The sequence below is a fragment of the Scomber scombrus genome, chromosome 10, assembly GCF_963691925.1.
Source record: "Scomber scombrus chromosome 10, fScoSco1.1, whole genome shotgun sequence".
In the NCBI taxonomy this organism is placed as follows: domain Eukaryota; kingdom Metazoa; phylum Chordata; class Actinopteri; order Scombriformes; family Scombridae; genus Scomber; species Scomber scombrus.
The window spans coordinates 31,728,782-31,750,800 of record NC_084979.1 but is presented as its reverse complement, the minus strand read 5'-3'; the positions used below and the strand labels follow the sequence as shown (position 1 = coordinate 31,750,800).

General features: G+C 38.8%; 1 protein-coding gene across 1 annotated transcript in view; it reads right to left on the bottom strand.

Annotated features, from left to right (window-relative positions):
• LOC133987768 (polymeric immunoglobulin receptor-like) overlaps positions 1 to 13,805 on the bottom strand; it is a 94,171-nt gene extending 80,366 nt beyond the window's left edge. The window contains exons 1-2 of the mRNA XM_062427212.1: positions 13,638 to 13,805; positions 12,382 to 12,723 (exon numbers count right to left, since the gene is read on the bottom strand). Coding sequence (XP_062283196.1) covers positions 12,382 to 12,723; positions 13,638 to 13,707 — 412 coding nt within the window. The 5' untranslated portion in view covers positions 13,708 to 13,805. The remainder of the gene's footprint in view (positions 1 to 12,381; positions 12,724 to 13,637) is intronic.
• Positions 13,806 to 22,019: the final 8,214 nt, after the last annotated feature.

Sequence of the window (22,019 nt, the reverse complement as noted above, 5' to 3'; positions counted from 1 at the left end):
ACCGCACAAATGCATTGCAGAAACAATGAAATACACCAAGCTAAGACCAGATTTAGAGTCAGCTCCACTTCCTCCTGTAGATGTAATATTCTTTGTGGATGGCTCCTGTTTCAGAGATCATTTGGGAAATCACGCCGGTTATGCAGTAGTGAGACAGGTTGGAAATAACTTTGTGACAGAAAAGGCAGAAAGTTGCAATCAGCCATGTTCAGCCCATTTGGCTGAGTTGAAGGCGCTGACAGAGTGTCAACTAGCAACCGGGAGAGTAGTCAATCTCCACTGATTCCCTTATGCTCACAGTGTTTGTCATCTGTTTGGAGCATTGTGGAACCAGAGAGGTTTCAGGAAGTCAGATGGAGCACCTATACAGCATGAGAAACAGATAAATGATTTGATTTCAGCAATGATGCAACCAAAAGAGCTTGCAATCATCAAATGCCAAGCACATCGGAAGGGAAATTATGCAGTAATAAGAGGCAACAACGCTGCGGATGAAGCCGCCAAAGTAGCCTCTAAGTGTCAAAAAGCAATTTTTGCACCAGTAGTGTCACTGGAACCTATGGTCACACCAGAAGACATTATACTGATACAGAAAGAAGCAGGTCAAAACGAGCATAGTCTATGGTTCAACAGAGGAGCTACTCAGGAAGAGAAGGGTCTTTGGAGATCCCATGAAGGACTTATAGTTGCACCAGTGACTTTGCTAACCATTTTGATTTCAGAAACCCACAGCATTGCGCATTGTGGAAGAGGGGAAGTGTTGAAAAAGATAGGAAAGCAAGGCTATTGGTCTCCATACATGCAATGGCAAGCAATGGTTGAAGAAGTACTGAATCAATGTTAAATTTGTGCCAAAAACAGTGTTCGGAAAGGGGTGAAAACCCTTGTGGGACATATCCCAGTCCCAGAATGTCCATTTAAACATTTTGTCATGGACTATGTAGACATGATAAAACCGGTACATGGCAAAAGATACATGCTGGTGATAATTGATCGCTTTAGCCGATCGGTTGAAGCAACTCTTGGAGCAGATACAGTCATTAAATTCCTCACCAGAGAAGTCATACCGCGATTTGGCATTCCATCAGAAATAAGTTCAGATAATGGCTCTGCTTTTGTTCAAAAAGTAGTGAAAGGAGTCCTACAGTATCTGAGAATCAAACAAAGACCCGGAAGTGTGTATCATCCGGCCAGCCAGGGTATCATTGACAGAATCAACGGAACCCTGAAAGCAAAAATCAGTAAGATCTGCGCCAGCACAAAGCTTAACCGGGTGGATGCATTGCCACTCGCACCGATGAGCTATCACATGCAAAATCACAGAAGCACACATCTAACACCGCATGAAATGATAACGGGATGTCCCATGCCTGCTCCACACTTGACAGGTCCTCATAAAGGACCGAACCTCGAGCAACTGCAAATAGAACTGTCTGAATATATGAACCAATTAACTGCCATCCATAGATCTATATATTTGCAGGAAAAAGCAAAGGAGCCAGAGGCCGGCCAGGTGGTCGAGAGAGTGAACAGGTGTACGTAAAAGTCTTCAGGAGGAAGTGTCACGAGCCAAGGAGAGAAGGGCCGTACACCGCGGTGAGAGCAACTCCGACAGCAGTCCAGGTCGAAGGAAGCATGACGTGGCACCATCTGAACTATTGCACCAAGGTCCAGACAGAGACAAAGGGCAGTATAAAACTGAAAAATAATGACGAAAATGATGTGGTTATTTGCGGGAGTAATGTGCAGCCTAGTGTTGCAATCACCAAGCAACTTGGAGACGAAGGAAACTACACCAAGTAGCCAAAGCCAGACTCTGGAGGCATGGCCAACTAAACGTCCGCTGGAGTCACAGCCGCTCCGGGAAACAATGCTGTGTTGAAACCCATGCCAACATTCTCAGATACAACTCACTATGTTCATAAGCCAGATAGTTAAGGGCAGGTTAATAAAATGAGCTACCAACTTACCATGTGGAAGTGGACTACAGTAGTGCCCATCCCCGAACAACATTGGTTTACCCACAGGTATTCCAGAGGAGTTCAAAGCTCAGAACGAGGTTAGAGCAGGAATGGAGTCTATGCTTCCCTGGATAACAATTAATAAAAATGTAAATTGGATTAATTATATTTATTACAACCAACAGAGATATGTCAACTACACTACCGAAGTTCTTAATCATTTGGGTCAACAACTGCATGAACCAGACGGTCTTTGGCGGAATAGACAAGCATTGAATTGGATTTTAGCAGAAAGGGGGGGGGGGGGGTTGTAAAATGTATGGGACGCTCTGTTGCACGTATATTTCAAATAATACGGCGGCTGATGGTACATTTTCTGTTGCAATGAGAGCTTGAAGCGTTAAAATCTGAAATGACTGAAAATGCTGGTAAGGGTGGAAGCATTAAGTGGGATGGGCAAGAGGAAATCTTTGGAAAATGGGGAGCCGTTTTGGCTAAAATAGGGATAAGCGCCCTAACAGTACTGATTCTGGTTTTCTTATTGACATGTTGCATCGTGCCTATCCTGAAGAGATGGTGTGTCAGAGCGATGGACAAGAAGCTGAACCTTGCAGCGGACATACAAGGAGCAAAAATGCTAAGTATCATGCCCCCTGAACAACTGGTGCAGAGAATCCTTCTGACGCAAATGGGGGAGGGAATACCGGATCTATTCCCAATTCCTGACTACATGAAGGACAAGGACATTTCAGATGATGAGGATGAACCGTGAGGTAAAGAAAGATGATCAATGGCTGATGCACTCTTTGGGAGAAAGGATGGAAAAAGAGATATACTATAACCACATACAACATACATAATCGAGAGACTGTGGTCAGAATACAATATCATGTAATCAATTCTGTGTTCGATTTTGTGTTTTTGCATTCCAAGACCCTGACTTCCCAAAAGAAAGGTCATCTTCCAGCACCGGAGAACGGTATGAGGCTAAATCATATACTAAAAGGCTGCAGAAAGAGCTAACCAATGGGCCTCAAATGCTGATAGTGGGTGACGGAGCTGTGAATGAGATAAAACACTTTTTCAGCAACAAAAACACCAAAGTACTCCAACTACCAACTTACCAACTACATGGTGTCCGATATCTCAGAGAAAATTCTGGAAATCACTGTTGAGCATCCGACAGTGAAATCTCTCGTCATACACACTGGAGCACTTGTCAAGCAACAATCAGAGGTATTGAAATGGGATTTTAATGATCTGCTGAACAAAGTTCGATGTCTGAATACTAAGGTGTTTATCAGTGGACCTCTACCGACAGTTCGACGAGGAGACGAGAGATTCAGCAGGCTGGTGATGCTCAACAGATGGCTCAAAGATACGTGTGCAACTCAATCAGTGAATTTTATTGACAAATTCAACATTTTTTGGGAACGCAGACACCGCTTTAAGGCAGATGGATTTTGCCTTAACAAGTCAGGAGTACAGCTGTTAAGCTACAACATTTTTTATTTTGTGCGTCAGTCACCAGCAGCCCCTGCCAAGGACAAGAGGCAAGACTATCCAAAACAACAGATGAGACGGATTTCTGGAGAAAAATTGCTACTGCCTGACATAAGGACTGACCATGAAAGACAGCACACCCAGAGAGAGGCTTTAACGTCATCATCCTTACCCCAACACAAGGAGTCTCCCCCAGCCCCAACAATCCCACAGGAGGAATCTCTCTGGACTCCCCACTTCTGGAATTCACCAACAGGATGAAATCCTTGTCAATGTTGGAATCCAACTCACACCACACCCAAATCCCATTTTTTCTCCCCTCAACCTCCCTCCTCGTCCAGCCCTTCCCATTCCACCACACTGGAAAACACCATCACCCAAAAGTCACTGAGCCCCCCCACCTCCTTTGACTCAGATCATCTGTGAGTCTGACTGATATGTGCCGGGTCCAGGCTGCAATACTAATACCAATAATGTTCTCCCCCAGGAAAAGTCAGGGTCCTATGGAGTTCAGATAGCCTTCTCAATCCCTGTGATGACAGATAACAGAAGAATGGTTACACTGGTGAGAAATAAAAAAGGGTTCCATTAAATCTGCCAATTTATTGAGTATAGCATGTCAACCTCGAAATATACCAGTGTCTCCTGGTATAATCTCCACAAGATTAGCTCTACTCAATATCAGATCACTAGTCAACAAATCACTGTTAGTTAATGACGTCATTGTGACTTATGATCATGAACTCCTTTCCACAGAAAAATGCAATGAATTTGCTTTTTCAGTGAAAAAATCCAGTCCATATGGTTAAATATCAACACAAATCAACAAAAAAATAAAATGATGCAATCCCTAAGACTTCCCAGGAATAACTCAACTGCAATGTCAGAATTTAATACAGTTGACCAAAAAACCATAGAGGAAACAGTTCAGCATCTAAAACCATCAACATGCTGTCTTGACACAATGCCATCAGACTTTTTTAAAACTATTGTGAACTCTGTCCAAACAGATTTGCGACAAATAATAAACAGCTCACTTCAATCAGGCACATTTCCTAAACCCCTAAAAATAGCTGCCATTAAGCCACTCTTAAAAAAGAGAACGCTGGATGCTTCCATGTTAACCAACTACAGATCTCAAATCTTCCTTTTATAGCCAAGATCATTGAGAAAGTGGTTTTTAATCAACTCAGCAATTTCTTGAACTCCAGTAGACTTTTTGACAAATTTCAATCAGGCTTCCGACCTCACCACAGTACAGAAACAGTTCTTATTAGAGTGTTAAATGACATAAGGTTAAACAGTGACTCAGGCAAGGTCTCAGTTCTGGTCCTGTTGGATCTCAGTGCTGCGTTTGACACTGTGGCTCCCAGTATACTGTTGAACTCAGCGGAACAGTCCTAGAATGGTTCAGGTCCTACTTGGAGGAGCGGAGTTATTTTGTGACCATTGGAAGCTATGAATCCGATCGATGATATGTGGAATTCCTCAGGGGTCAGTTTCTGGACCCCTTCTGTTCAGTCTATATATGCTGCCTTTGGGTCAAATTCTGCAGAACTCTAATGTAGACTATCACAATTATGCAGTTGACACGCAGATATACCTAGCACTGTCCCCAGATGACTACAGTCCAATACAGTCATTGTGTCACTGTTTAGAGCAAGTAACACATTGGATGAACCAAAATTTCCTTCAATTAAATCAGGACAAAACCGAGGTCATTGTTTTTGGCAATAAAGAGAAGAGGACTGCTGTCAGTAAACATCTCGTGTCACTCTCTCTGCGCTATATAAATAAAGCTGCCTTGCCTTGCCTTATATGTGTTTTTTATGTGTTATCATGTTCACGTTTAAGAGGTTCACACAAGACCATATATCCATGTTAGTGAGGAACACTGGTTGTACTCACAGTACCATATATCTTACCCATATTCACACATATATAGGCATATTTATCATACATAATCTCTGCAAACATTTTCTGATAAAACCATAAAGAGGAGGGACTATGTAGAGGCAAATATGTGTGCATCATAATAAAATGTGAGAACCATGAGAGAGATGAAAAGTCAACAGCTGAACCAGATGGAGATGTCACAACAAGCCTTTTAAGGAGTTGTTTTTACCATATCAATATCCCAAAAGGAGATCAGGAAGCCAGCAATTATGAGAAAAGTTGTTTAGGCTTCCAGGGAATCAAATCTTGTCTGAACACGTCAGGTGAGGTTGACCTGACACACACACTAACGTATGACCGCCTGACCCAAAACAGTCATAAAAAAGGGTTTGGTTGGGCGTAGGTCGAGGCTGTTTTTCACTGTTTCGCTGTTCTACTGTTGTCATCGGTTTGTTGGTGTCTGTTGTGTTTGCTGCATCATCAATAAAGTCCCAGTTGGCTGTTGAAGACTTCTGTTCTCAGTCTCTTATCTTTAAGGTTACTGAAGTTAAGTAATCAAGTAATTATCTTACACTATATGAACACAATAAGTGTAATATTAATGAGTATCAGTGGTTTCATGATTAAGTTGCTGTTAAGCCTCTTTGACTAATCTGACTGAAGGTAAGGATAATCACTTTACTATATTTACCATTTACGAGCACCACATAAAAACTGAATATATAGTAGAAGTTATAAAGACATTTTATTATTGTTCAATGTTCATTGTAACTTGTTTAAATGTATTGCACATTTCTTATTTATAGAGAAGCCCAGTCATTTCTAATCAATTCACAGAGAAACAAAAGCTGCAGCAGAGTGACATTATGTCTTTACAATCACCAAATCATGTCATTACATATTCTCATCATGTTGAGAGAAAATTGTGATTCAGCAGCGTTATGTTATTTAGTTGAACATTAACATAAATTGTAGGACACAGAGGAACAATATCAAATAACTTCCATATGTTTGAAGACAAAACATGATCAGTTTTGTATCATTGGCATAGAGGTGAACAATGTTTATAGTTAATATTTGCTGATAAAACAAAGAACAATAAAGACAGTAGAACAAACTGGAACCTTGCAGCACATGTTAACCTGCTCAGTACAGAATCCAGATCCAAATCCAAACATCATCACATGTTTGTTGTCTCTCTAAGTGTAGAGTAGGTTTTGTCTTCACATGTTGACAGTGGAAGACGGTTCACAAAGGTGACACATAACTGAAAAAAACAGGAATAACATCAAACCTAAAATACAGCAGTAAGCAGTGTAACAGAGCAGATTGTGTTCCTCTTCAATAATTGTTTGCTGATATTTTATGATAACTCAACAGATGAGGTCTGATAACAGTCATTGTGATTTTATTTAATTATAGTTTGTTGCATGCACATGAAGTAGTTGTCTCAGAAGTTCATGAACTAGTCAGGAAATTTAATTTATAGATTCTCATTCATCGACACTTTCAAACTAATGTATTTTAATGGGAAGCATTTTCAGTCTAGAGTCTGAAATGTGTCAAAAAATAATGATGTTTTATGATGTGACAGCACTGTGGTTCAGGTCTGGTCAGGTTTAAAAACAAAAAACACTTTATTAGGGTTAAGGAAAGATCATGATTTGGATTAAAATGATCAATTACATTGAAGTTACTAACATTACTTACTTGAAATCTATCTATCTATCTATCTATCTATCTATCTATCTATCTATCTATCTATCTATCTATCTATCTATCTATCTATCTATCTATCTATCTATCTATCTATCTATCTATCTATCTATCTATCAGGACGTCCATCCAACCCAAAATACTTTACTTTATAACAACATCATCAATGGCATCTGTCACTCAAACGTTGTGTGTCACAAAAAAATATGAATATATGTGTGTCCACGTACACAAATCTATAGATTAATTTTCGTGAGTATTTCAGGAACTGTTGTGAGTCTGCTTTGAAACATGAGAAATAAAAAAGGTAAAGAAAGTCACCTCTTTGTTTCTGCAGTCTGAGGTTTCTCTGGTGTTCAAACTAAATTTCCTCCTCATCTTCAGTTTGTGGACGAGCAGCAGAACAACAGCAACCAGCACAACAATCACAGGCACACATACAACCAGAGGCCAGAAGTAATCTGGACAAGAGACATCAGATACGGCTGGGAAGGAAGAGAGAGAGAGACATGTAATCAGTGGCGGTAGAGTTTTTGACCATAAATAGCTTGTTTTTACATGTGGATCTACATCATCTTCCAGTGGTCTCTGTTAGTTACATGTTAAATTAATGAAAAAATAAACAGGCTGTGAAGTATAACTAAGTAGAAAATGAAATTTCAGATACTCTTTCTATTTCTATGTCATTTATTGCCAGTTTCTTGCATGTGTTAGTAACCAGATGTTATGAATTTAGTTTTGCTTAAATTTTGTTTCAGTTTATTTAAAAACAACCCATCTCTTTAGATTTTATGGTTCATTCCCTACTGTATCCGTGTCGCATTTTGATGGCACATGGAGCGGTCACAAACGCCATAATGAACGCGTTCACAATAGCGTTCATCAGGCAGAAATACAGTGAGTTCAGTTAACGTTCGCCCAAAAAATAAACGAGTTCATGAACAATCGTTCATTGAACGCGTTCAGGCACAACACATGTCTCTTGGTCTGTAGGATTTTATTGTTTTCCAGCACATTGCATTGCTCAGACTGCTTATTAATTTACTTATTTATTTACTGATTTATAATGTCTTATTGTGTAGATTTTCATTACTTTATTTCTTATTTTACGATCACTGGGACGTGAGCACTGTATTTCATTCTCTTTCATGTATTTACATGGCTGGAATGACTATAAATATCCCTGAATCTTGAACCCTGAACAATTCTAAAACTGAATGTGAAATGTTTTCTGGTGCTGAACTATCTCATGTAAGAGAGACAGTGATGGACAGATGGACAGACATGAACTGTCCTGTACCTGCAAACTGCTCTGTGGTTTCAGGGAAAGATGATGAAGGTGTGAAGCTTCCTGAACTGGAGATGAAACTCTGTGTTGTTGCTGGTGTGGAGGCTGATGGGACTGATGTTGAAAAAGGTCGGAGAGTCCAGTTTGGTTCTTCAGTGGTTGGAGCTGTGAACAATGAAAACACAATGAAACAATCAGATACTGAATCAATAAAGCAGAGGAATGAGATGCTGCTCTAGAAAGAAAGATCATATTAAAACATCCATCACATACACAAGGAAAATGCAGCATTAAATGTATTAATGAAGTAAAAACAATTATAAGTAAGTGACCAAAATATAAGGACATAAGTGCACTGAGCTGCTCGGAGTAATCAGCAGACCACGAGAAATCCTGGCGTCATGACTAAACCCTTACATACTGTTCATATTCTGAACATGATGAATATAACAACATGTTTCAATTCTCATTTTTTATTTTTTTAATAACACAGGTAAAACTTGTACCCTTGTATATTTAGAAATGTGTATCAGCTGCTTATTCTGGGTCACATTCAGGCGGGGAGTTCCGGTCCTCTGAAATGAGGCCATGCGGAAGTAACTTAAAACTGCATTCTATCAAAAGGCCACCAGGGGACGACCGTTTTGGTGTCAAAAGGACTTCCGTCTCTATACAAGTCAATGGAGAATTCACCAACTTCTCACTTGATTTCTAACCTCAGTAAACATTTTCAAAATGTGTTTATGGTCTCAATCGCTAGTTTAAAGCCTTCTTCAATGCAGTATGATGTTCATTTGGGACATTTTGGCTTCCCTGATTTTATATTTGACAATAAAGCAGGGTATGCATTAGGGCGTGGCTACGTCGTGATTGACAGGTTGATTGGTTCACATGCTATCACAATGTCTCTTGGTCTGTAGGATTTTATTGTTTTCCAGCACATTGCATTGCTCAGACTGCTTATTTATTTACTGATAAACTTATAAAAAAAGAATTCACGTTACTCCAAACCACGTTCACTGCTTATACTGAAACACTACAGCAGTACCAGAACTTTCTTTGAGAGGTAGGAAAGGGTTTAGGGGGTGGAAGTGTGTGAAGGAGGGGGGGGTGTTTACTGAACTCACAAACTGATGGGGTAAAAATCTCGGGAGGGTGGGGGTGGGGGGGGTTCAAAACCACATCGATGACAGTTAAAAGAGGGGAACAAAGTTATCTTTTAATTTTTTTTAAATGATTACTAATAGATTGTTTTATGTTTTATTTACTGATTTACTTATAATGTCTTATTGTGTAGATTTTCATTATTTTATTTCTTATTTTATGATCACTGGGACGTGAGCACTGTATTTCATTCTCTTTCATGTATTTACATGGCTGGAATGACTATAAATATCCCTGAATCTTGAACCCTGAACAAGGAAATGTATTGAAACTGAATGTGAAATGTATTCTGGTGCTGAACTATCTCATGTCAGAGAGACAGTGATGGACAGATGGACAGACATGAACTGTCCTGTACCTGCAAACTGCTCTGTGGTTTCAGGGAAAGATGATGAAGGTGTGAAGCTTCCTGAACTGGAGATTAAACTCTGTGTTGTTGCTGGTGTGGAGGCTGATGGGACTGATGTTGAAAAAGGTCGGAGAGTCCAGTTTGGTTCTTCAGTGGTTGGAGCTGTGAACAATGAAAACACAATGAAACTATCAGATACTGAATCTATAAAGCGGAGGAATGTAATAAATACGTATGTATTTTATTTATTTTTTGTCTACTTAGTTACTGTTATCTTTCCTTTTCCTCTTAGCCCTTTGTTATAATTGTTATTACGTTTTTTTGTGGCAATAAGTTGCATCGTTTTTGCATAATTGAAAACTTGAAAATAAAGTATTCTAAAAAAAATAAAAATAAAATAAAGATCACATTGTCAATGTATCTTATTATCATTATTTTTTTTTTTATCATTATTGTTGTTATAATGTGAAAGGCTGGTTTTATATTATATCTGCCCAGACCACCAAATGCACTTGTGGTCATTTGGTGACCAGGTTTGCTGGATGCACCTGTGATGAAACATTTTTACTGGTATGCATGTTGGAGGCTGTGACAGTCGTGGCCAATCACAGTTGTACTTTGATCCTCTTTAAACACGGAGCTTTCCCCGTCATCACACACTGACAGTTTGAATCCTGTGGAGAGTTTTCCTCACAGGAAACTTATTGTTATCTGAGACGTAAAGAGTTTCAAACATGAATACAGCAGCTCAAATATACTGAAAAGAGCAGATGATGAGTCTTTTTAAGTTGAATCTGGACACAATGATCCAACAGTGTGTACTGTACAACAAATGCAGTTAGGAACCAACATAGTGTCATATATAAAATGAAAGTAGGATTTATAATATTTATAATATATAGTATTTTGCATGTTATTTTTTATTTCTAAATTATTTTTAAAACATTTTTTTTATTTAATTATTTTGAAACTGTTGCCTGTTTAAACTTCATAACATAAACACTCAGCTGTCACACTGCCTGAATGTCTGAGTGGCTTTCACAGCTGTTTTTATATTGTCAACTAATTAAAAACAGACTTATGAGAAAATTTAGCACTTGGACAAAAAACAGTGTGATAAGAACAACCCAAATTGACAGAAACCATCTTTGGGACGATTTTATTTGATATTTCAGTTTGGCTCATGTCCCATCTGCTAACATGGAGGGGGCAGGACTTATGACCTATACTACAACCAGCCACCAGGGGGCAATCCAGCTGTTTTGGCTTCACATTTGGGGAGCTATCATGAGGTCCATCTTTATATCCAGGTGATGGGTACCACACCTTCTCCCACTGTGGTGCATAGCGAGTCACCAAGACACCAAACCAGTTTGATTGTGTGAAGCCTGATAGTCCAAATGTATGAATAAGTTTATAAATTATTATTTTTTTAATTTTTAATTTTATTTATTATTATTTTTTTATTTATTTCTTATTTTGACTATTTTGCACCACGGGAAGAGACCCCGTACCAATCTCGTTGTGACACCTGTTGTACAATGACAATAAAGGATATTCTATTCTATTCTAAAAGGTAAACAATTTTGATCAGTTGGAGGATGTGTTGTTCCACATACAGCTGTATCTTTCTAATAACTCTGACCTTAGTGCTCCTCTCACTGCCATTAATTACATCACACCAATAAAATTCTAGCTGTAACTTTGGTTGTTTGTTTACATCTTGTAATTTCCATATTCCTAATTTATATTCCAAGTCCATCTTTTGATTTTAGATAAAAACAAGAAACAAATCCATTATAATTTTTCTGTAAGAATTTATATGCACTTACCAGAATTAATAAAAATAAACATTTTAATGATTTTCAAAATAAAACTCACCATCTACAACAAAGATCGGGAACCAGTGGGATGAATCTGGAGACGAAGGTCTGCCGTAACCACACATGTACCGTCCTGTGTCCGACTTCTTCAGCTGTGTGATGGTCACATACAGTTCAATTGCAGATCCTTTTGTATATTTAATGCTGTATCTGCCACTCTGAGCTTGGTTCCCTTCTGTTTCAACCAGGATGTCTTCTTCTTTTTTACATTCACCCTTACAGAAGAACTTCCTGCTTCCATAGACAGTACCAATGCATCCAACTGTGACACTTTCACCCTCAGTTTCTGCATTGATGAAACGAGTGTTTACCCCCAACGTTGCTTCTGAAAAGTTAAACAATCAACAATTAGTGTCTGTACTTCCTGTAAGATGCTGAAGTCTGATCACAATATTTCCTGCTTCACATTCACACAGATCCACAGAGTCACACTGGGAGCTGCCCAGTTCAACCACAGTCTGACTGCTGGATACACTGAGTCAATATATCATAAACGTCTCACAGTCTTCACACAGTTTAATTACATTCTATCTGACTTCATTTATTCTTATGCTTCACAATCATTAAATGGGATGAACATAGTAAATATATCAGGTTTTGTGACTTTCAGTAGAAACTCACCATCTGTAACTATGAGGTCAAAGTCATAGTAAGAATCTGGAACCAAAGATCCACCCAAACCACATCTGTACCGTCCTGAGTCCGACTTGGTCAGCTGTTTGATGGTCACATACACAATTCTTCTTCCAGAGGATCCGTCTTTATATTCGATGCTGTATCTGCCGCTCTGAGCTGTGACATCATCTGTTTTAATGAGAATGTTTTCTTCTTTACATTCTCCTTTACAGAAGAACTTGGTGTTTCCAGACGAAGTCAAGTAGGATTGTATTGAACCACTTCCTCCTTCAGCTCCAGCATAAAGGTCTACTGCATTGCTGAGTCCAGTGTCTCCATCCTGCAGTGCTGTTGGAAAGATGAACAGTGAATACTGATGATCAATACTTTGTGTATTATAGACTTACTGTAAAACAGACTGCAGCTTAATGAGAGCTAATCCATCACTTCACAGAGAAGCAGAGATGAAACAGAGGCAGTGTGGTGGAAGAAACAGCACATACTCTTCTGTGTCTTATAATTAAACATCATCCTAACACCTTATATGAAAGCTTTGCTTCACAGTTAGATGTGTCTGGGTTTTGTTTACTATATATGGTGATAATAATTCTCACTTTTCTTCCTTGTCTGTAAATATGAGTTGAGAACCACATAAGGGAAGTGTCAAGATATCATGAGGAACATGTTGCTGTTTCCTGTGTTGTGTGGTTGTAGACTGCTGTATAAAACCAGGAACTAACAGAGGCTGCTGCTCTCAGTCTAATGCATATAATGTTATAGGTCGAAACACTTAAACGTGTTTTGATTAAATAACACAGAAAGACATTGTGTCTTTGTGAGTCTCTTATTTTAGTAGAACATTTTAACTACAGGCAGCAAAGTGTTCACTGACTGTACAGCAGTTGCTGTTGTTCTACTCTCAGCTGAAGTTGTAGTCACAGTATCTCTGTGTAATGTCTGTTTTTCACTGTTTTAATATCAAACACATTAATGAGCAACAACTATTCATGATGGACGGTTTTTATATTTTGTTAAATGAGATCACATTTAGTTTAGTTAAATTCAAAGATTAGATTATAGAGATGTTGCAGAAGCAAATAGTAACAGAATCATTTAGAGAACAACAGAATAACTAATTAACATGACAGCGACATAAAAACTTAAGTGATAGAAATGTGACATTTGTTAAAATGTCCACAATGAATGTCCAGAAGCAGTGTGTGCTGCAGCTTTACAGACACAGTCAGGTAATCAGTCCTCACCTGATAAGAAGCAGAAGAACAGAACCTGGTGGATATTCATTCTGAGTTTGATCCTGATGCAGAAAATCATCAAACTGTCAGAGAGCTGCCTCAATATGTCTGTCTGATCAATCAGGAAGATGGAGACGCTTTAAGTTCACATTACTTCTCTCTCTCTCTCTCTCTCTCTCTCTCTCTCTCTCTCTCTCTCTCTCTCTCTCTCTCTCTCTCTCTCTCTCTCTCTCTTCCTCTCTATCTCTCTCTCGGTCTCTCTCTCTCTCTACGGTATGAGTAATAATCTTATTTTTGACCCATTATATGACCTCTATGTCCTCTGTAGGATTATTCAGACACATTAAAACCAACAAAGCTAACAGTCCAGTAAAGTAGTAGCCACTTCAAAGTTCCCATTCAAGCTGAATGGCAGCCAAGTTCCAGCGGCTGGAGCAACCCCCTCCTTCTCCTGGGCGTGTCTGGGCCTATCTTTTCCTGTAAGCCCACCTATTCATTGTAATACAGGGTATGACCAGGAGATGGCACTTCTGTCACAAAATAGCCCACATTCTGATGTTCTATGAATTTTTACTGACCAGTCATCCGAAATTCATCGAATCAAATCAAAAAAATTAAATAGCCTACTGACTGATTATTTTGTTATTTGTTTTGAATCTAACACAAAAAACCGGGATGAAAAAAGACTTTAATTTTTTTTAAATTTGAAATGAACGCGACAAAAATCGCCCATTTTGTGACCATAATGTAAAATTTGCGTCATCGCGCGTGTAGCTAGCCCCGCCCATTTTCACTATATAACAACAACATTGCTTCTTCTATCATCAACCATGGCTGAGATCACTTCCTCTTTTCTCTCATATGTGTCCCTGAGGCTGCTGAGGCTCTTCCATTTGCTGTGACATCAACTGACAAAAACACACGTAAAATAACTGTTGAATCTATGCCGGGATAGTCAGCTGTTTTTTTTTCTTTTTTTCTTCAAAACTTTATAAGGGAAAGCCAGCTATGCTAACAGGGGCTATACATACATAAAAACATGGAACTTAAAGGGTGATTAACCTTTCATTGGATGCTGGTTCAAATATTCTCACATAAATTATGCCAGAGTGCTAAAGCTGAGAATGAGGGGTGGGTAGGTTAGAAGACTGTACGTCCCTTTGGATAATAGGTGTCTGCTAAATTGTGAATTGTAGAATTGTTGAAAAGTGTGCCAGCCAACCCCAGTCTATTCAGTGCATGCTTTAAGCCAGGTAAGCCCATCCACCTTATTAGACTTTTTTCCGGGGAGTTAAAATGTCTTATTTTCGGGAAAAATATTGAATATTTTAAAAATATCGAGTGGCAGTAGCTATGGACGGTTCTGGAGAGATTTGGCCTGGGGAGAAGGTTTGTTGACATGATTCGTGTTTTATATGGTAACCCCGCCCGCCATGGTGTCCACGAACGGCTTACACCTGAGCCCCTTTCCCAGTTTTCGTGGGACTCGACAGGGGTGCTGCCTCTCTCCAAGTTTATTTATGGCAAAAGCTATTTGCACCCAGTATAATTAAAAGTGGATGCTATTTGTACCCTGGTATATATAGCAAAGTGTACTATTTGCACCCGTCTTGGTGCAAATATCAATGTATGCTATTTACACCCCAGTACAGGAGTGCATGCTTTCGGAACACCGGGACAGCAGGATAAATATACGTCGCTGTTCTCTTCTGTATATCATATAATAATTTGTGTTCGGTGAGATCTATCACTCCCCGGCGTGAGAAATGTCAGGTGTGGCGTGTGAGCGTGAGAGCAGCTAGAAATGTGTGTCTCACGGCCTGAGACTTCACAGGTCTGACAATGTATTTGGTATTCATGGCAACCATAGATCTGTCAAAATTTGATTTCCATCATATAACAAACTGAAGGTTGTAAATTCAGACATTTTCAGGTTGTATGCATTTACTTAACAAGTGAAAATGTAGCAGAGTTTTTCCGCTGAAAACATTATCATAATAAAAAAAAAGCAATAAATAACTGCTGCTGCAAAGACTCGAACCAGAGTCTCCTGAACTACTGACGGACACGCTGCCCGTTACGCCACCACTTTGTTCATACAAAGTAATGTGACAGCCCAATATGTTTGCTAATACGGAAGATAGATATTGGCGACAAATAATTTCTGGCTGACAAACTGATGCTTGTATGCATTCACTGAAGAAAGATTATGAAAATATAATACAACTTTCCCGCCAGAAATGTCTTTAGAACAAACATTAGAGATGAAACCTTTCTAAATTCGCCTTTTTCTGTTGGATTGGAAGATGAATGTCTGCCATGTTTTCACGTTGTTATACTTCTAGGGTGCAAATAGTTCAGCTGTGTGGCCGAGGCTATTTGTACCAGGGGTGCAAATAGACACTTGTTTATTTATTCTCTCGTTAGAACCGCTAACCCAACATCTGATGGAGAACCAGGTCAATGCCTGGTGACTCCTATTCGGATTAAAACCTCATTGCCAGCCATATCGGCCTTCGCTGATGACGTACTTATCTATTTATGGGATATCGAAAAGTCAGCGATACAGCGATCAAAGCAAAAGGGTGGGCTGGCCTTTCCAAACTTTATGAGGTACCATCAGGCCTTTCACCTGCGCCTGCTTAAGACATGGCTTGACCGTTCTTCTCAGGTAGCCTGGAGCGATATAGAAGATGCACTAGTGCATCCATACAAACTAAAAAGGGGTCTTATATTCTGGACTGACTATCAACCAATGCATGTTACACTTTTGGCCTGTTATTACAAATTTGATAAGAAATTTCAAGGTGGTTGAAAAGAGTCTGGGGGGGAATTGGAAATGGCACCTGAATACTCCATTGAAGGGTAATAAAAATATAATCTCAGAGAATAAGCCGTTTGAATCAACATCATGGTCCTCAAAGGGAGTGTACAATCTCAGGGATGTATTTGACCCAGGGGGTATGCTTAGCTTCCAGATATTGTGTTCTCTTTTTAATCTACCAACGACATCTCACTTTCTGTACCTCCAACTACGGTCAGCTCTTCGCACCTATGGTGTGCGAACGAACTCTAAGCTGCAGACACATCCTGTCGTGGACTGGCTATCCACACCGGACTCTAAAGGACTAGTATCAGTCGTGTATTCAGGACTTCAAACACACACACAGACACACACACACACACACACACACACAAATAGTGTAAGATAATTACTTGATTACTTAACTTTAGTAACCCTAAAAGTAAGAGACTGAGAACAGAAGTCTTCAACAGCCAACTGGGACTTTATTGATGATGCAGCAAACACAGCAGACACCAACGAACCGGTGACAACAGTAGAACAGTGAAACAGGAAAAAACAGCCCCGACCTACGCCCAACCAAACACTTTTATACTGCTGTTTTGCGTCAGGGCGTGATTTGTTATTATGTGTGTCATGTCAGGATAAATCACAGCAAGAGTAAAAGCAGGTTTGATCTTTATTTCTTCAACAGTTTCTTGTGTTTAATTATTTATTATGTATGTCGTGTCCTCTCACATGCAAGGGATGAACTCTTGTCATATTTTACCTGGCATTCTGAACAACAAAATGAAATAATACACAAATGCTGGATTGAAGATTAAACTATTATTATTGTACAATAAGGAGACAGCATACATACAGAATGACATCAGCTCTTCTCAACAAGCAAAGAGTCTAAACTAGTATAGTTTCTGAGAGAACAATTAAATCATCTGTGATTGATCAAACATATCCGCCTCTATCATCTTACCCAATAGAAGATAACCACAGAGCAGAATGTATATGCATATGCACATCTTACATTGGTCATGTAACCCCAAAACCAGAGCCTCAGGTCATAAATTATTTCTAGATACTTTACTCCGGTCACCACACCCAAGAATCAGAGCTTCTACTTTATTTGGATACAGGCCAAGACAGGAACAGCGTTGGGCCTCCTGAAGATAACAAAACACATTCCATAAGACACAGAGATGAGGCAAAAGCAGAGATCCTACATCCACAATCTTAGATTAAAATGATCAAAACAATTGTTGATCCTTCTGAACTGAAATATTCTACTCAAGTAAAAATACCACTACTTTGATGAAATTTTACTGAACTACAATTACTTAAAAATGTACTCAGGTAAAAAGTAGCTTGTTTAATATTTATTCAGAGTAAAAGTTACTTAGTTAGTTTTTTAACGGGGAATTTTAAAAGAATAGAACATTTTTAAAACATCAAAACAAATACAACACAAATAGACTAAAAAGACTATAAACAACTGTTAATCAAAAGCCAGGCTAAACAGGAAGGTTTTGAGTTTCCTTTTATAACTTTCCATACTTGCTGTTCTGAGATCCTCAGGCAGTCAAACGGATCACAGCATAATAGCTAAACGTCATCTCACCATAAGTGTCTTCAGTTTCAACCTTTGACACAGCAAACAGACTCCTGCCAGAGGACCTGAGGAGCCGCACGTGTTCATACGCTGTCAGCAGTTATATAACTCTATAGAGCTGTATACGCTGGAGCAAGACCACGAAGAGCTTTAAAAACAAGAAAAATCATTTTTAAATCAATACGGAAAATAACAGGAACATGTTACTTTTAAAAGTAACTAATTACATTACAAAATTACTGCCATTATAATGTAACGAGCTCCATTATAAAGTAACTAGTTCCATTATAAAGTAACTAGCTCCATTATAAAGTAACTATTTCCATTATAAAGTAACTAGCTCCATTATAAAGTAACTATTTCCATTATAAAGTAACTAGCTCTAGTTCCATTCCAGCATTACCTTGTGAGAACAGTAACTGGTTAGAGTACTTTAGTGTTGATTTGTGATTCCTCATGTAGTTTTAGTCCAGACCTCCTTTAAATATAATGACTGTACCATCATCACACAGCCAAGTCTGATCCATCATCTGTAAATCTTTACACTGACAGCAGGAATGACACACACAATGTCCCATTTACAGTCTTTACTGGACTAAAGTGGCTTCTCAAACATAAGCTCACATACAAGTTATAAACTCCATCCAGGCTTTTAAACACATCTACATCACTGCAACAGACCAACACACACAACTTACATGTTACTGGAATGTTCTTGTTCTTATTTTCTCCCACTCATTCTAAATAATGGGAATATTTCCATGAAGTGAATACTGACCCATTTTGCTGTCAGAGCTGTCGTACACATGTGCAGTGATAGAACCGGAGCATGTATCAATTATTGCTAATATTGTAATTTATAAGATTAGAAAAATAAAATTGCCTGGCATTCCGATTTGCAATTTCATTGTTTTTCCAATGACTGTTCCTCTTTTTAATTATTTCTCTCATTCTTAAAGTTGCATCAGCTGTCTTGTTATCAACATGTTAAAATCACTGGTTAAAATTAAGCTGGCATAATTAACATGAATGCAGGTGAGGAAATCTGAAAAAACCACCAGAAGAGTAGAGAGACAGAGTTTTGGAGGTCTGTAGATTGTTACTGACAGCAAAGTTAATGCGTTATATTCAAAAGAAGAAATAAACTCCAAAGTCAATGTCTCTGCCCCGTAGGAATGCAGTGAGTATTATAGCTGTTCCCCCACCTTTTCTACCTTCTCTGCAGAGTGGGAGAATGCGTCATTTGGTGGATAGGCCTCTTTAAGTGTTTATGTTGCATCCACTTCCAACCAGGATTCATTTAAAAATAAATAGTCTAGCTGATTGTCTGTGATTAGATCACTTACACAAAATTAATTGTTGGGAAGTGCACTGACATTAACAACAATGTCATATGTACTTTGTTTTTAAGTGCAGTTGTCAGGATTGTTGATGAAAGAGGCATTTATAGGAGACTATTTAAAATGACAATGATGATTTATTTGCTGCTACCTGGAATGCTGCTGAACTTACTTCCATTGTATTGTTTTAACAGAGCAGTGTGTTTTCTATTCTATTAGTCTGTTTATCCGACAGGAAGGCGTGCCTCAGTCAGTTTCCTCCCAGAGTACTGTAGAGGGGAAAAGACTCGGAATGAGCTTCTGTGGATATAAAGAGAGGAAATTAAATAGTTTTGGTCTTAATTCCTGTTTTCTCTGTTGTTACTGTGACTCTTAACCAGGGTTGGTTCTCTTGAATTTTGCTCTCACAGTGTAACTGGTTTACATCTCTGAGACACAATGAGTGTTTATGTGGAAGAAGAGTCTCATCCTCAGTATACTAAAGATAAATGAGTCCACCAGTCTGCAGAACAGTGAACAGAGTACAGTGTGTTGTGTAATCCTGCACATAGAGGACTGGATCATTTTCAGTCATGGATAAATCACAGCAAGAGTAAAAGCAGGTTTGTTCTTTATTGCTTCAACAGTTTCTTGTGTTTAACAATTTATTCTTTATTTATTCCAGTTCTAGTCTTCTTCCCTACCGCTGCATGGCTCTGTGCCAGCCTCATTGTCATGGGTGGTGTTTTAGTTTTCGTACCCTTCTTCCTTTTGTCCCCTGCCTCCATGTAAGCCCCAGCTCTGTCCCTCGCTTCCTTTGCCTTACTGGCTGTTTTGTTAGGCCTGCTGGGAGTTTGAGGGTTCTGCGCAGTATCTTAGCTGGTCCTAGGACTGTGCTCTTCTGAACAGAGACCTCAGATGTTGTACCTGGAATCTGAGCCCCCAGTACTCCTATTACCACTGACTGTTACCTTTACTCCCCACATCTTCTCTAGCTCTTTCTCCTCATTGGTATTTTTCGAGCTTCTCGTGTTCCTTCTTCCGGATGTTACTGTTGCTCGGGATCACTATGTCTATCAGTACTGCCTTCTTCTGTTGTTTGTCCATCAACATGATGTCTGGTTGGTTAGCCATCATCAGTTTTTCAGCCTGGATCCTTTTGATGTCCCCATGACATCCTATATGAAAGGTACAGATTGTCAAACAACATTAAGTTAGTTTAATATTCAACATTCATTTGACATTCAAAGTATAAACCTATTATGCACTTCAACCATTTGAGTGAATGATGTCAAACCAACTGTATAACATACAGACTAATATGCCTCATGTGCCTCAAGGCTTATTTTTCAAATATATCTTTTATGTCATTTTTTTAAACAATTAAAATAAATAAATAACCTTACCACCACTCCAGTTTCAGAACTTGTATCATGAAACCTGACAAAAAGTCTCAATAAGAACATCTTGACAGTAATCGCTGCAAAAGTACGACAGATGAATAAACACAGAGACTCAAACAGTGACTGAACTGAAAACCAAAACCTTTACACACACAAGGAGTGATTACAAACAAGATACAGGTGAAAGACATGAGGAAATTAACTAAGGGGGGAAAACACAGGAAGTAAAAATAGCTACACACACACACACACACACACACACACACACACACACACACACACACACACACACACACACACACACAAGGAGAAACCCTTTCAAAATAAGAGCCGAAAACAGAACAGAAATGACAGACAGGATGTGACACTGCACACCTTCAACAGTACAACAACAATGGTACAGCCCGTGCAACCTTTCAGGGTACCCCAGTTTTTACCGTACACCACACAGTATATACGCAGGTGCATTGAATTACTGTATATAACACAATGAACCGTTTAACCAGTCAGATATACAAGCCTGTCAAGAAATGAATGATGTCTATCAGTCTGAAAGTCCAGGTACGCCTCCTCATCTCAAAGAACAAGTAACAGTCCAGCAGTGAAAGTTAGTGGGAACATTTATGTCTCATGCATAATGTTTAATGCAAAAGAGTCAAATGTATTGAGATAGAACAGGATGTTCTTTTCTTTGAAAATGTATGTACTGCAAAAGACAAATATAACTGTGCAAACATGAAGGTTTTACTTTCACAACAGCAACGGTTTGCAAAAGGTTAAAGAAAGGTGACATTTGATAGAGAGAAATTTAGACAGTGGAAAAAAAGCTTACTTTAAATTAAAGAGTTCGGTCTAGATCTGCTCTTTGTGTAAAGTGCCATGAGATGACTTTTGTTGTGATTTGGCGCTATATAAATAAAGAATGATTGATTGACTGATTGACTTGAAGCTTTTATTCAGTGCAGGCTGTAGCACTGAAACAGTTTTATGACAAAGTTTCTTCAATATTACTATAATTTAGATTTGTTTCCTATCATGTTGTTTTAGAGGGGATTTGTCTATAGTTGCAAACCACAAAAAACTGTGTTATTTATATTAGTTTCTGCCATTTTTTGTCTTAAAGCTGCAGTCTGTAACTATTTTTGTGTTATATTTGCTAAAATTGTCATTATGATCTGACAGTAGAATAAGATACAGATAAGCTGTGACAAAGTCCACTGTCTCTGGCTCCACCTAGTGATCCTAATGTGATTTACAAGA